The sequence below is a fragment of the Quercus robur genome, chromosome 9, assembly GCF_932294415.1.
Source record: "Quercus robur chromosome 9, dhQueRobu3.1, whole genome shotgun sequence".
NCBI classification, from domain to species: Eukaryota; Viridiplantae; Streptophyta; class Magnoliopsida; order Fagales; family Fagaceae; genus Quercus; species Quercus robur.
In genome coordinates, this window is record NC_065542.1 from 11,048,287 (window position 1) to 11,064,801 (window position 16,515).

At 38.5% G+C, this 16,515-nt stretch overlaps 1 protein-coding gene across 5 annotated transcripts; it reads left to right on the plus strand.

The window, feature by feature from the left end:
* The first annotated feature begins 1,624 nt into the window (after positions 1–1,624).
* LOC126698452 (uncharacterized) lies at positions 1,625–8,743 on the plus strand. 5 transcript variants are annotated; one of them, XM_050395682.1, is made up of 3 exons: positions 1,626–1,774; positions 6,185–7,025; positions 7,107–8,743. In XM_050395682.1, the coding sequence occupies exons 1-3, from the start codon at positions 1,733–1,735 to the stop codon at positions 8,546–8,548; spliced, it is 2,325 nt and encodes a 774-aa protein (XP_050251639.1). In that variant the 5' UTR covers positions 1,626–1,732; the 3' UTR covers positions 8,549–8,743. The 5 variants fall into 5 exon arrangements, with proteins under 5 accessions (XP_050251636.1, XP_050251639.1, XP_050251635.1 ...); XM_050395679.1 differs by having other exon boundaries at positions 1,625–1,774; positions 6,104–8,743; XM_050395678.1 differs by having other exon boundaries at positions 6,185–8,743.
* Positions 8,744–16,515: the final 7,772 nt, after the last annotated feature.

A 16,515-nucleotide genomic window follows, 5' to 3' on the forward strand; every position in this document is an offset into this window, starting at 1 on the left:
ATAACATATTCATTATTTTTTATTTGTTATTAAATTAATGTATCTTATTAATTGTTATGAATTGTGCATTTCATGTTAAATTTAATTAATGATATTCACTATTATGTGCACGGAGGAACATTATTCTCAAAATATTGAATAATTACTCTTTGAGAAATTCTTTCTTTTTGGCACATTCATTAACATATTGAATTAATTACGTAATTTCCTATTCAATTGAGATATATATATATTTTGAGATAATTTTAACCAATGACTTTCAATCTTGATGATAAAAAGTTATCATTAGAGACATTATCATCAGACAAAGATGATAATGATAGCTCTTTATCATCAGACCAAGATATCAATTGATTTTTTCATATAGGTGGAGATTAAACCCTAGATATTTTATTCAACTATCAGAGACTTTACCCTTCATTTTTTTTTTTTTTTTTTATAATGGAAACTTTACCAGTTGAGATAACTCGAAATTTTTGATACATCATATACTATAACTAGCCTCTGAGCACACGTCTTCTATTTTTTGGGTAAAAGTTTAAGCTGCAGAAGTTATTAAGACTTAGAATCCGTATCATGATTGCCCCAAATAATTATCTTATCTTTATAATAAGCAACTATACTCTCATTAATCATTAAATTAAATTACTTTATTCTATTAATGATTATAATAGTTTAATTTAGATAAAATTCTATTACTTAAGTTTCAAGAAATTAAAAATTCCACCCCAACTAAATTTTAATTGTCTTATTAATTATTGAGACGGTTTAATTTAGTTAAAACTATATTATATGAGATAATTATCTAGTTTCAAAAAAATTATAATCCTACCTAGACTAAAATTTTATTTTTACAAATTTCAAGAACTCTAAAATACAACTTAATATTTATTTTGATTACATTAATCATCAATCATAATATTTGCAAATATATAATTTTTCATTTCACATAATTTTTTAATTCATACTATTATTTCACATCTATACAAAACAAACATTCTTATTATCAATTTTTCTTTTAAAAAAAAATAGTATCAGAACAGTATACACGTACTAAAAATGAAAAATTATATAACTTACTCAAGTGGTTTTTTTGGCTCATATACCTGCACAATATAACCATGACAAATATATTTAAAACGGTTCTTCTACGACCGCACAATTTTCTATAACTTAATCATGTGGTTTTTTTAGGTGAATGGTGAATTGGCATTTTTATATGGGTTAATTATTTTTCTTTACAATTTATAATAAGTTATTTTAGAGTTGTGATAAAAATTATGATATTAGATGTGCTTCTAAACATTCTTTGATTGGAATATATTTTTAAAGGCCCTACATGAGTATTGTATTATTATTTTAATAAAAAAATCTTAAAAATTCAAAAAATATAATTCTTCAAAAAGGAAAAAAAAAATTTATCAATTCAATTTCGTAAAAAAATTAACCTTGAATGCTTCACAATTTTTAGCATCCTGCAAACTCAATCCCAGAGTTAAAATTTAACCCTAGTTAAGCATTTAGATTCAACACTACATAAAATAAACTTCATTAGGGTTAACCAAATAAAAATATTAAACCAAACCCATACTTACTTTATTTTTCTATTTATTGTTGTTATTATTAATATTATTATTTATTAAAAAACAAAAAAAAAAAGTTATTTGGGCATTTGAGAATTCCTTTCACTCTCCCATGTTCTCAACCGGTTTTGACAAATGGGTGACTCTGCATGGTTGATGGTCTTCTCAGATTCCAAATTTCTTCAAGACAGGTACTTTCTCCAAATGGGTATTTACTAAACTCTCTGTTTTTCCATTTTTGCCTCAAAGAACACATTTTTTTGGCTTTTAAATTTGTGTGTACTGTCTGAGAATATCACAGAATCTAGGGTTTTCAGTTTTTTTGAAAAGCATTCAATGATTGGAATTCAAATTGTGTAACTGAAATTTGACCGTTAAGAGTATTCTGAATCCTCTGCTCCTGTAGATCCATGGCCAACATTTTTTTGTTCAATTTTGGAAAAAAAAAGTTTGAGTCTTTGAAGTTGGTGAATTGAGTCTGTGAAATGCTTTTTAGCTTTGTTTCTTTACTCTTCGGTTTTGTGTGGTTTTGGGGAGTACGTTGAAAAGGGTGTGTGGGAAAGTAAAATGGTGAAGAGAAAAAAGTGAGATTTGATTTGGTACATTTTGTGGGCATTTTGCATGGTTGCTATAATTCTGTATAAAATAATTATTTAGTTGTTTTTTGATATGATTCTCAGTCTTATCTAGGTTTTTTTTTTTGGTTGTAATTTCAAAAACTTTTTGGAGTTGAGGATTGAGTATTGAGTTTATAGGACTAGGGTAGTGAGCTGATTTATTAATCTTTATTTTCTGACTGGATTTGTGATCCAATTCTAAATATAACAAAGATTGAGAAAAATCCTGCAATGATGATAGATTTGTCTTTGTGCCTATAAAACTAGAAGGGTCGTTTTGTGTATTTGTATGAATGAATTAATTTTTTCATATTTTCTCATAATTTAGATTGAATTTTGGGTTACTGTTGCCATTTTAAGTTTTGATGTGTTGGAGATTGGATATTTTGGTCCTTTTTTATTTTTTATGATAAGTAAAAATAATGAGTAAAGTGAAATAGGTCCCACTTGGAGTCGAATCCAGGTCGCTGGATTCAAAGTCCAGATTGCTAACCACTACACCATGGAACCTTTCTTCAACTGGATATTTTAGTCTATTGGACTGTTGTGATCTTTAATGTATCTTGTGCAATGACACTCCCAAGATTTAAACTAATCACAGTGAATACAAAAACAAATCAACAAGCACATACATAGAGAACACAATAATTTATGTGGTTCGGCAAATTGCCTACATCCACAGATGGCAATGAGGAGAAAGTTTCACTAAGAAAATAGGAGATTACAAAGGCTCTTCAAGACTAAAGTTTGGCCTGGTATAAATAGATGATTAGAGTTGGCATTAGGGACTTCTATAAGTGAAAATAAATCAGCATTGTTGGGGAATCCTTATACAAATAGAATTGTAAAGCCTAACTGAATTCAAGGGCACGCTCATGTCAACAATGAATTATCAGATTATCTTCTATAGAAGACATTGTGGAGGTGGATGATATAAGGTACTATTAGCAGAAAGTGAGTGTTTAAAATTTGATGCAGATTATTAACACTTGGTCATATGGTTTATGGCTATTGTTAAGCGCATGAAACTTGGATTTCCAAAGACATAGTTTATTTTCATTTGTTCTTTCCCCCTTGTTAGCACTTGTCCAGGGGAGATTTTTTAGTGTTCATTTTGTTTTTCCTTTTTAGTTGAGATTTCAGACTTGGCAAAGAAGAATCCTGCCAAGATTAGAAACACCTAAAAGTTGAGGGTGTAAATACTTTTTGAAAAGGCTAGTAGAAAACATTTCCTGTGGAATAGTATTTGGAGTGGCAAAGTGCCTAAGAATGTGGCCTTTTTTATGAGGATGGTTGCTCTGGATAGACATGGACTATAGACAAACTTATTAAGTGGAATATAGTTCTGATCAATTGCTGTTTTATGTACAAGGTTAGTGGTGAATTTGCAGACCATCTCTTGCTTTTGCTCAGTTGCTCCTGATTTGTGGTCCTTTTTTGTGTGACTTTTGGGGTGCATTGGGTATGCGAAAAGGATGATAGATGTCTAGTCTTGCTAGAAAGGGTTATATGGGTGGCATTATTTGGAATGTGGCTCATCATTGTCTTCTGTGGGTGATTTTGAGGGAGTAGAACAACCAAACTTTCAAAGGAGTTGAGAGATCTATCATTGAGATCAATTCTATCTTCTGGTGTCTTTTATATGAATGTTGTTCTATGCTTGGGGGTATCTTATAACTCATTTAGCTCAAAGCTCACCATTTGAGCTTTCCTTTCTTTGATAAGTTTCTTTGTTACTTATAAAAATGGAATGGAGATGGGCTGTTAAGAAGAAACATACTCATAAAATGAGTGTAGTTGAGATGAGAATGTTAAGATGGATGAGTGGAAATACAAGGAAAGATAGGATTTGAAATGAGGAAATCTGCTTAAAGATAGGGGTAGCCCCTATTGATGAAAAGATGAGGGAGATTCGCTTGAGATGATTTAGTCATGTTAGAGTGACTAATGCACGGGTAAGAAAGAGTAAGTTGATCCAAGTTGAGAAAACAAAAAGGAAGACCAAAAATAACATTAGTAGAATTAATAAAAAAATGACATGTCAATTAAAGAAGTAACGGAGTGTATGACTTCAAATAGAATAGAATAGAGGAAAAGATTACATACCTTAGCTAATCTAGCTAATCTATTGAGGATCTATAGCTGACCTCAAAATTTTGGGCCTAAGGCTTTTGTTGTTGTTGTTGTCGTCGTTGTCGTCGTCGTCGTTATTGTACTTATAAAAACGGGGTACAAATGTCATGAAATGCTTCTTTATTTTTTCATTTCTACAAAAAAGGGGGTTCTCTTTGCCCCTTATATTATTTATTTGTAGCAATGATTACTAAATTTTTTAGATTTGTGATTTTTTCATATATATTTTTGTGAGGATTGATAGGTGTGATATTTGCATGATTTTTTTTTTCTTGAAGTTCCCTTTGGTAAGTTATCATACATTAGGCACTTACCTTCAATTTACTATAATTAATTTGAAAATACAAGCAGCATGGTCGAGATATGAAACATGGTCATTTTTTTATAACTTGGTTCAATTGTACATATAGATGGGAAGACTGATGAGGATGTTTCTTATAGAACTAAGGGAAGGTGGATGAAATTGGGAGGTGCATTTGGGTTCTAGTTATCACAGGATCCATGTGAAACTAAAGGGAAAAAATTTATGGAATTCTCATAAGGCCATCTATGTTTTATGGGTCAGACTGTTTGACAATCAAGAAGCAACATGACCTTAAAATGACTGTAGTGAGATGAATTTGTGGGGTTGGCATCATTGAGGATAAAATGAAGGGAGACTATTTGAGGTGGTTTGGACAGACATGTACAACGGAGGCCTACAAATAGTCCCATAAGAAAGAATGATCATATTAAAGTTCAACGAGCAAAAAGAGTAAAAGGGAGGCAAAATATGATGTGGATTGGGGGTAATTGGGGACGTGACCGTAGATATAGCTGAGTGGTTAAGGGATCCAAGATTCCAAATAGCTGACCTGAATTAGTTGTGGCTACTGTTTAGTTGAGTTGAGTTGAAAATGCTTAGTATACAAGAGAGATTTGATGCATGCACTAGGCAGCATCCCTTCGATGTCTTATATAGATTTTATTGGATTTCCTTGTGATTTGCATTCTTTGAATTGGGCCTGTTCACATCTATATATGTGCCATTCCCTTTCTCCTTTTCTAATTATATATTTTTTACTTATTAAAAAAAACAAGGAGAGAGATTGACCTTGCTGTATCCTGGTCCAACTTTCCAGGATGGGCTGTATTAGATTTATTGCATTAAGGATTTATATGTGGGTGAGTTTACAATTGTAAACACATTGTTCTTTTCTTATCAATAAAATTCTTATTACCTATCCAAAAAAAAGGGAAAATTTAACCAATAAACACTTATCCCCCCAATAAGAAAAACCTAACCAATAAACTGCTATGGTCTTGAACCCAAGTTCACCTTGAGGAAGGATATAGAGGTCTAATAAGAAGTGCTTAATTCTGTCAAGAAGTCAAAGGGAAAATTGTCATTGAGGAAGGATAGTGTGGTTTGTGGCTTACTCAAAATTTTCATTTAAATATTTGAATTTTACTAACTTGTATCACTACATCATCTACTTGAATGAGAAGAATATTTGTACTTATCTCCCTGCTCAAAATGGTAAAGCTTTTCTTGGGATTCAAAACATTAAATTTCATGGACCTCAAAGTCTAATTAAAAATAATGAGATCTGTATCCGATTGTTCTTTTCGAAAGGATTTCAAATGCTGCATTCAAATACTGTTGGTCAAGAGTTAATATGAATATCTTGTTTTCTTACCTATCAAAAAAAAAAAAAAAAGAAGAAGAATATCTTGGTTTCTTTATTAAATATGACAATGCTATACTTTTTATTTCTTTTTTTTGGTCAGGTTTATATCTATGAAGGTACTATCTTAAGCAAAAGAGTGCCAGGTTTTAGAATTTGATACTCGTGGTTGTTGGTTATACAGTTGCTAGCTGAAGAAGAAAGTGTTATGGAGTGCAATAAAGATGAGGCAGTCAGGTCTAAAGAAATTGCTGAGAGGAAGTTGACAGAAAAAAATTATTCGGGTGCAAAGAAATTTGCTTTGAAAGCCCAAAATTTGTATCCTGGGCTTGATGGGCTCCCCCAAATGTTGACCACACTTGATGTTTATATCGCTGGCGAAAATAAAATAAGTGGGGAAGTGGATTGGTATGGTGTACTTGGTGTAGATCCCATGGCTGACGAAGAGACTGTGAGGAAACAATATAGGAAGCTAGCTCTTGTTCTTCATCCTGATAAAAACAAGTGCTTAGGTGCAGAAGGTGCATTTAAGTTGGTTTCTGAGGCCTGGAGTTTGTTATCTGATAGGGTTCAGAGACTAGCATATAACCAGAAGAGGAATTTGAAAGGATCCCAGCAGCAGAAAGTTTCACACCGGAGTGGTCCATCAGTGCCACCCAGAGCGAATGGCTTTCATAATGTTGCTTCAACTACAAGGAATCCCCATAGCAATACTCGGGTTGGTCCCACCTCCGTTCCGCCTCCTTCACAGGTCAAAGCAGATACTTTCTGGACTGTTTGCAATCGATGCAAGACGCATTATGAGTATCTCAGGGTGTATTTAAATCACACTCTGCTTTGTCCTAATTGCCATCAGGCCTTTATGGCTTTAGAGAAGCCTCCACCTCCAAATGTTTTCAAGTCTTCCAATTGCTCTTCTCGCCAACAGCATCAGAATTCAAGACATCGTGCTGCAAGTAATGACCCTCACAGCACTGCAAGAAATTCCTCAGTTGCTCAAAATTCAGGACCTGGGGGTTCTGCAGGTATCAATTCATTCAATAACACAAATTACACCTGGAGACCTTTCCCCACAGCTCCTAATATTGGTTGCACTGTTACATCAGCTTCTGCTGCTGCTCAAGCTGCATCTGTGGTTCAGCAGGCTAGTGAGAAAGTGAAGAGAGAACGTGAGGAAGCACAGTCGGCCACTACCGAATGGGGGAGGAGTCATATGTATCAGGGAATGGGTAATTCCTTGAAGAAGAGAAAACCAGATGATAATTGTAATGATGGTTATGGAGGTCACATGGGAAATGGACGAGCTGTCTTGGGAGGTGTATCTGAACCAGCAAAGGGTAATTTTGGAACAGAAAGGACTATTTCTGGTATGTTTAATAAGGCTAACAGTGTGAGAGAATTATCAATAGTTGAAATAAAACACATGCTGATGGGGAAGGCTCAGATTGAAATCCGCAACAAACTTAAAGAATGGAGCTCAGTAACTGAAGCAAAGGCTGCGAACAAAGAGAAACAGAAGGTGAAAGACAAAGAGACTAAGAAACAACTGGGTGTGGTGAATGGTGACACACATGATTTGCACAAGGATCGTGAGTCAGATGTTACCAATAATAGATGGCAAAAAAAGAAGTCTCTGTCTAACAATATGGACAATAATACAGTTCAAGGGGCTGTTGCACCAATGATAATCAATGTTCCAGATCCTGATTTTCACAATTTTGACCTGGACAGAACTGAAAGATCCTTTGGGGATGACCAGGTCTGGGCTGCGTATGATAATGATGATGGTATGCCTCGTTACTATGCTCGAGTTCACAAGGTGATCTCTTTAAAGCCATTTAAGATGCGGATTAGTTGGCTTAACTCAAGAAGCAACCGTGAATTGGGTCCACTAGACTGGATAGGTTCCGGTTTTTCTAAAACTTGTGGGGATTTCAGGATTGGCAAACAGGAAACTACTGAAACATTAAATTCTTTCTCTCACAAGGTTGCATGGACAAAAGGCACTCGTGGGGTCATATGCATATATCCTAGAAAGGGGGAAGTTTGGGCTCTTTATAGAAACTGGTCCCCGGATTGGAATGAGCATACGTCAGATGATGTGATACACAAATATGACATGGTGGAAGTGCTTGATGACTTTAATGTGGAACAAGGTGTGTCTGTTGTCCCCCTTATCAAGGTTGCTGGTTTCAGGACAGTGTTTAATAAGCACATGGACCCCAAGGAAGTTAGGAGGATTTCCAAAGAAGAAATGTTTCGCTTTTCTCATCAGGTCCCTAATTACTTGCTTACAGGCCAAGAAGCTCATAATGCTCCGAAGGGTTGTAGGGAGTTGGATCCTGCAGCTACCCCTTTGGAACTCCTCCAGGTTATGACAGAAGCTAATGAGGAGCCTGCAAAGGAGAATTGTGGAAAACTTGAGGAAGAAATATTAAAGAGTACACCGGTAATAGATTTAGATAAGATGGTGGAGATTGCTTCAACAGATAAACAAGAAGAGACGGTAGTAAAATATGGTGAGCAAACCAAACATGATGATAGATAGTGGTGCTGGCAGGGTAGTCAAGGAAGCTGATGCGTAACTGATGCTTGAGAAAGCTAAGATTTAGGATGTGGATAGTGCTGGATACACCCCTTTTAGGTGAGTTTTTTTTAAAATATTTTGTAAACCTGTTGGACATTGCAGAAATTGCTTCTTTGGCTATTGATGGATCTGAAATGGTCCAGATTTTTTTTTTTTTTTTTTTTTTTTTTTTTTTGGTTTTGGTTTTTGTTAGCTGCATAATACTGTGGCAGTTAAATTTCATATAAAGCTCATGCATGACCATACTGAATACCAACATCAGATCTTTTCTGCAAGCCAAAGATAGTTTAGTAGACAATGGTACAGAGTTCTTGGGCATTTCATGAGCCAAAGGTGGGTGCTTCCCTCCAGTTTAGTATACTTTTTTTTAATGTTACTTCATTTAATCACTTTTTATTATATTAATATTTTGAAAATACCATTGTTGGATTACATATGTTCTTACATATGTACCAAATTTCATGTCAATTGGATGCCATTTACCTTTTGATCTATAAAGTCATGTTTTGTACATAATTTTAAAGTCAAAAGCTTAAAATCTAAAAATTTATAGATGACATAATTATTAATCTTTTATCATCTTGATATTTTGCATTATGTAGTATAAGAAGACAATGTATTCTAATGGTGAATTTGTTAAAAAATGCATTTAATAACTTAAATTCAAACTTGTATGCAGTGTGTGTGATAGATCATAGAGAGCTGATTTTCTGTTGCAACTTGGCAAGTTCTTGCACCATGAAACCAGATTTGATCAATATCTTGTTTTTCGAAAGCCTATTGAATGGGTTGAATAATATATGAGAAATGTTATATCCACAATATTTTCACAACACTTTCATAACAAATTATAGGTAATAAGTTGTTATTGATTCTAATTTAAATCCACTACTCAAATTACTTTTTTATCCACTAATAACAGTCAATAACAATTTACCACTTAAGATTTGTTATGGAAGTGTTGTGAAATATTGTGGAAATTGCATTTTTCATAATATATAGACTTAAAAACGGGGAGATCATAATTTATAGATTTAAAAATGGGGAGGAAACTACCGCATACCATTGGTGTGATGGTTACTCCATAAATATAAGTGTTTGTGGGGTGTGGGGGGCAAGGACCAGTGTTCAAGTCTCTAGGAGAGGGTTTTACACATATATACTTAGATTAGATTAGAGTAAAATATCTATCTTGTAGTAAAAAAAGAAAAGAAAAAAAAAAAAAAGAACAGAAAAAGGAGGAATTAAAAAAAAAAAAAAAAAAAAAAAGGAAAAAACGATTACTAGTTTAGGAACAGCCTTTATTTATTTATTGGGCCAGGCCCTTCCCCAACATATGTTTTATTTATTGGGCCAGGCCCTTCCCCAACATATGTGAGGCCTTACACTTGTCACGTTGATGTAACTTGCAACAACTGTTTGGATCAATATCTTAATTTTATTCCAACTGTCAAAGGTGTTAGAAAAATGGCCGTGATTGAAGGGGTTTATTTTTTATTTTTATATTTAAAGTATATATATTTTTTGGTGTGTGCCGACCAGTTTAGCCAGAGTTCATTGGTGGCTGTAATTGAAAACTTTATGGACGGTTTGTACTTTGTACAATTAAAAAGTGGGAGAAATAAAAAGGAACGGGAAAAATGATTGTGAGGTCGTATTTCAATACTTTTCTTTTCCCTCTTTCCTCCCCCATAATAAGGTATTTTGTGTTTTGTCTATGCAGATTCTCTTACAATATATATGGTCTATATAGTTGTCGGCTCATATGTTTGAGAGAACTTTTATTTATATATATATATATATATATATATATATATGCATATATTAGATGTATGGGATAATTATTGCTCTCTAAAAAATAATTTTGAAAGGATTGTTGAATAGAAGAATGAATTAACTTTTGCCTAATATATATATATATATATATTTTATAGATGACCTTTTCTTTGGTTTTGGGGACTATTGGATTTGGTCAAGGCACTCTTGTTCATCATGCGCTTATAGTATTGTTGTTGTTGTTGTTGGTGTTTTGTTTTGTTTTGTTTTTTTGTTTTTTTTGTTTTTTTTTCTCGCACCCTTCAATATACAATATTTTTAAGACCACCACAAAAAGGGAGAGAGGCAAGGAAGGAATCAAAATTTCATCTTTGGGGTTTAAAGTACGAAAAAAAAAATTCCTTAAAAACAAGAAATATACTAAGATTCAAGATTGAATTAGTAAATAAAAAATAAAAGTAACATAGACTTTGTATTAAAAATTAAATAAACAAAAGACTACTGATTATATTTTTTAAAAATATGAACAAAAGAAAAAGACACAAAAATAATTACTTATAAATGCATTTTAACTCAATAATCTATCAAACTAGAATAAAGATTTAAGACTAAATTAATAAGTAGAAATTAAGATTTAGGGCCTCATGATATATATGAGGTTTTGGGTTCAAAACTTTTACCCAATATTTTGGGATCACCCTTAAGGGATTTCTCCTTGTAATAATATGGTGCGTATGAAACTAGGGGAATGTGTATAGTTGTACACTCAAAAGAATAGTTAATTATTTGAAGAAGTCTAAATACGTTGCTTTAAAAAAAAAATTAACATAAACTCATTACTAACAAAATATAAATGAAAGAAAAAGACATAAAGTAATTATTTTCAATACATTTTAACACAATCACCTATCAAAATGGAACTCTAATTTTTTTTTTTTTTTTTAAATCCTGAAAAATCATATATGATTGATTTTGTATTAAATTTTGTAATACAAATTCAAAGAGTTTGTTGGAAAATGATCTTCGATTTATTATAAAGCATAGTTTTGAAAATATTTATAGCAAAAAACGTTCGTTTGAAGCTAAAGTAGAATCTGAAAGAGTAAACACAAGTATAATTTCTCAATACATAAGTTGGAAGGCATTTCATTTTTTAGTCCTTAATCCTTATTAATAGATTTTTGTCTTTTTTTATAGCAACATCAAAATTGATTTCTAGTCATCCATGGGGGAGTATCATTTTCCAATCCAAGCTGCATCAATTTATTAACGGTATTTAACGTGTGACAAGTGCATGCATTTGAATGACACAAGTTGTGTTGGAGGTTTTCGATGGTCCCTATGATGTGAAAAGTAAGTTTGAATGAACATGAGTTGCGTCCGAGGTTTTCGATAGTGTTTGACATTTGGTTTTTACGTAAGGGCACATTTGGTAGACTGTAATAGGTATTGTAATGTAATAGTTATTCCTATGGTTTAGCTATTCAATAGTGTACGGCACCGAGCTCCCAAAGTCCATACTTCCCTTGGGCCCAGATCCGTCTGGGCCCCGGGCCCAAGCCCATACCGGCCCTGGATGCAGGCCCGGTGCCGAGCTTCCAAAGCCCGTACTGTCCTTGGGCCCGGACCCTTCTTGAAACTGCCTTAAGGTAAAAACAGGTTTTGAGCACAATGTTCCCGGAGTTTTTCCGGTTATTCCTTCCCGGAAGAGCGCTTGAGTCATGCCCGGGAAGGACACGATATGAACGGGGACGCGAGTTGCCGAACATAATCGGCGCAAGTGGAAACAAGTTCCAAGATCATAAATGCTGCACCGCCCTTCCACCTAAACGGCCACTTTAACCAGATAATACTGGACCCTTAGTAGCACTAACGGTGATTGTAATCATGATCTCCCCACTAGCCTTGACTATAAATAGAAGAAAGTTGGGAGAAGAGGGGGTTCAGAAAAATGGAGAGAAAATAGTCAAGGAGAGAGCTTTTCAACTGAATGCTGCTTTGAGTCTCTCTGCCGAGAACGACCCATTGTAGGAAATCCTTAAACCCACTACAAATAAATTGTGAGCCCAAGGGATCTAAGGCCCAGAGTTCTTGTACTTGGTTCTTACAATTGGCGCCCACCGTGGGACCATCCTACGAAGCTGTGGTTCGAGTGAGACTCAAGCAAAGAAGATGTCTGAGGAGCGTTCAAGAGGGCACGTTCCGAGCAATTCCGCAGGATCTTCCCGGGGATCGACGTGGAGGGAGAGAAGGCAGAAGCGGCTGGAGGATAGGGAGCATTCAAGAGGAGAGGAAGGGTCCGGACTGGGAGAAGGATCGGATCAAACGCACCGGACGATTTCAAACGTCTTAGCACATCGGCAACCTGATGATAGAGACCGGGAGCTGGAGCGGTTGCGCAGATTGGTAATGGACTTGGAGCTGGAGGCAAGGGGTCGGCGCCAGGAAAGGTACCACAACCCCCAACATAGGAGGAACCGTGGCGAGGAAGGTTCCAGCCGACCTATCACGCAACAACGCCGAGACCGATCCCATTCTCAAGAGTCACGTCGTCACCCCCGGGATATTCGTCGTAGACGGGACCGTTCCCGGTCACATGGGTATGATAACCAAGGGTCAGAGTCGCCAGAGGAGCAGCAGCACCACAACGCCGCAATGGATGCCATGAGCAGGGCCTTGCGGATGGCGGCCCGGTCTCCATTCTCGGATGAGATTGAACGGGCACCCATGCCGAGCAGATTCGCGCGCCCACCATTCAATTCCTATGAGGGGAGGACAGACCCCGTGGAGCATGTCAGTCATTACATCCACATGATGTCGTTGCATGCGCACAACGACGCATTGATGTGTAAAGTATTCCCTTCCAGTCTCGGCTCTACCGCACTGAGGTGGTTCAATGGGTTGCGGAAAGGTTCTATACACAGCTTCGCCGAACTGATTCAGGAGTTCGGCAGCAGGTTCGTAACATGCAGCCGAGTGCAACAACCGGTCGACGCGTTGCTTTCCATGAAAATGAGGGTCGGGGAAACCCTTCGGAGTTATGCCAGCCGATACTGGGAACTCTACAATGAGATTGGTGGGGGAAACGAGAAGATTGCGGCTAGCACCTTCAGGATGGGGCTCCCCGAGGATTCTGAACTACGGGAGTCGTTGACAAGAAGACCCCCGGAGAACATGAGGCAACTGATGAGACGCATAGAGGAGTACAAACGCTTGGAGGATGACCGGCTGCAAAGCAGGGGGAAAGCTCCTTTTTCAGGGAGATCTCGGCAAAACATCTTGCCGCCAAAGCCGAAAAGGGACTTCAGAATGCAGGAACCAGAGGTGCAGTTCGAAGGGGTTAATGTGTTATTTAAAGAGCCCGTGCACAAGATACTGGAACGGATAAGGAACGAGCCATTCTTCAGATGGCCGAACAAAATGGGGGGCGATCCATCTCGGAGGAACCAAAGCCTGTACTGCACTTATCACAGAGACAAGGGGCACACCACCGAGCAGTGTAGGGTATTGAGAGATCATCTCGGGCAGTTAGTGAAGGCAGGGCACCTGAAAGAGTTTGTAGCAGATTCCGCTGACCGGGAGACCGAGCAGGGCGTCCCACAGAGAAGGAATCCCCCCCCACCACCCCGGGGAGTGATCAACGTCATTCATGCCGCACCGAGAGGGACAGCAGCGGCGAAGATGGTGATGACAGTGGCTTGCGCGGGGGGAGAATCATCCAAGAAACAAAAGAGAGTTGGACGACCGGACATCTCGTTCGGAGAAGATGATTTCGAAGGAACCATCCAACCTCACGACGACGCTTTGGTGGTCACAGCCCGGATAGGCGGATTCTTGGTGAAGAGGGTGATGATTGATCAGGGTAGCGGGGCTGACGTCATGTACCCGGATCTCTTCGAAGGGCTCGGGTTAAAAACCCAGGATTTGGCGACGTATAACACGCCATTGGTCTCGTTTGACGGGAGAATTGTGATTCCCGAGGGGCAAATCTCACTCCCAGTGGACATGGAGGGCAAGGAAGTTGTAGTTACGTTCATAGTAGTCCGATCGTTCGCACCCTACACCGCGATCCTGGGGAGGCCGTGGATTCACGCCATGGGGGCTGTTCCGTCCACCCTTCACGTAAAAGTAAAATTTCCTACTGAGTACGGGGTTGCAGAGGTAAGGGGGAGTCAGAAGGTGGCGAAGCAATGCCTCGTAGCCGCGGTCCAGTGGGAAAAGGAACAGCTCGGCCAAGCTGAGCACGCCGAGAAGGAGACAGCATAGCAATTACAGATACCCCAGGAAAAGGGGGCGGACGTTGCCGAGGAGGTGCTGAAGGTAAGAATTCTCCCAGATAGTGACAAATTCTTCCAGATAGGTACAAGCATGGGTGACCGGGAAAGGGTAGAGGTGTTGTTGTTCCTGTTGCAGAACATAGATGTCTTTGCATGGAACCCGTATGAAGTTCCCGGCGTAGACCCCGAGTTCATTGTTCACAAACTCAATGTGGACCCATCATTTCCTCCGAAAAAGCAGAAGTCGAGAAGAGCATCAAAGGAGCACGTCGATGCAGTAAACCTGAAGGTCCAGCGACTGAAAGAAGCCGGGGTCATAAAAGAAATATTCTTCCCAAGATGGCTAGCAAACACTGTCGTAGTAAAGAAGAAGAGCGGTAAATGGAGAGTCTGTGTGGACTTCACCGATTTAAACAGAGCATGTCCCAAGGATCCGTTCCCGATGCCCAAGATTGATCAGTTGGTGGATGCCACGTACGGGCACCCGAGAATGAGTTTCCTGGACGCCTTTCAAGGGTATCACCAGATTGCCTTAGCACCCGAGGACCGAGAGAAGACAGCATTTATATCCCCGAACGCGAACTATCACTATGAGGTCATGTCGTTTGGATTGAAGAATGCCGGGGCCACTTACCAGCGTATGATGACAAGGATGTTCCGGGAAAAAATTGGCTGCACGGTTGAGGTTTATATCGACGACATGGTAGTAAAGAGCAGAAAAGAGTCGCAGCATACTGAAGACCTTCGGGGAATATTCGAGATACTACGACGACACGGGCTGCGCCTCAATGCCGAGAAGTGCACTTTCGGCGGGGGGGCTGGCAAGTTCCTAGGCTATCTGATCTCCACTCGGGGAATAGAGGCTAACCCCGATCAAATAGAGGCAATCAATCGCCTAAAACCCCCGAACAACCCTAAGGAGGTGCAGGTGCTCACCGGGATGTTGGCCGCCCTGAACCGGTTCATCTCCAAATTTGCCGATCGCTGCCGGCCATTCTATCAACTTTTGAAGAAGTGGAAGGGGTTTCAGTGGGACGAGAGCTGCGATGAAGCTTTTCGAGAACTAAAGGAGTATTTGGCAAAGGCGCCGAGGTTGACGGCCCCAGAGCCCGGGGAGGATCTGTTTATGTACCTTGCAGTAACCAATCATGCCGTAAGCGCTGTATTACTAAGGGACCGGGGAGTGCAAATACCGGTGTATTACGTAAGCAAAACTTTGGTCGATGCCGAGACAAGGTACCTGCCGCTTGAAAAGTTGGTTTTGGCCTTGGTACACGCCACGAGGAAGTTACCACACTACTTCCAGGCACACACAGTGTTCGTCCTCACCGAGTATCCATTACAGTCACTGTTGAAGAGGTCCGATTTCACAGGACGGATTGCTAAATGGGGAACTCGGTTGGGATCGTTCGACATAAGATACCGACCTAGAAGCTCGGTGAAAGGGCAGATTCTCGCTGATTTCATCGCGGAATTTACACCTAAGAACGAAGGCCAGGTAATCTGTAGTGCGGAGATTCGCCCATGGAGGTTATTTGTGGACGGCGCAGCAAACGCTATGGGGGCCGGGGCCGGTATTGTCATAATCACCCCTGAGGGTATGCGACTGGAACATTCCTTCAGATTGGGGTTCAAAGCCTCGAACAACGAAGCCGAATATGAGGCCTTGTTGGCCGGACTGAGGGCAGTATTGCATCTGGGCGCCAGGGACGTGGAAGTCTACTCGGACTCTCGGCTGGTTGTTTATCAGATCACTGGTGACTTCGAGGCTCGGGATCCCCGGATGAAAGCTTATCTGAGTACGGCAAAGCAGATTATCGGTCGGTTTGGAACGGTAAAAATATCCCAGGTAGCCCGGTCGCAAAACAAGCATGC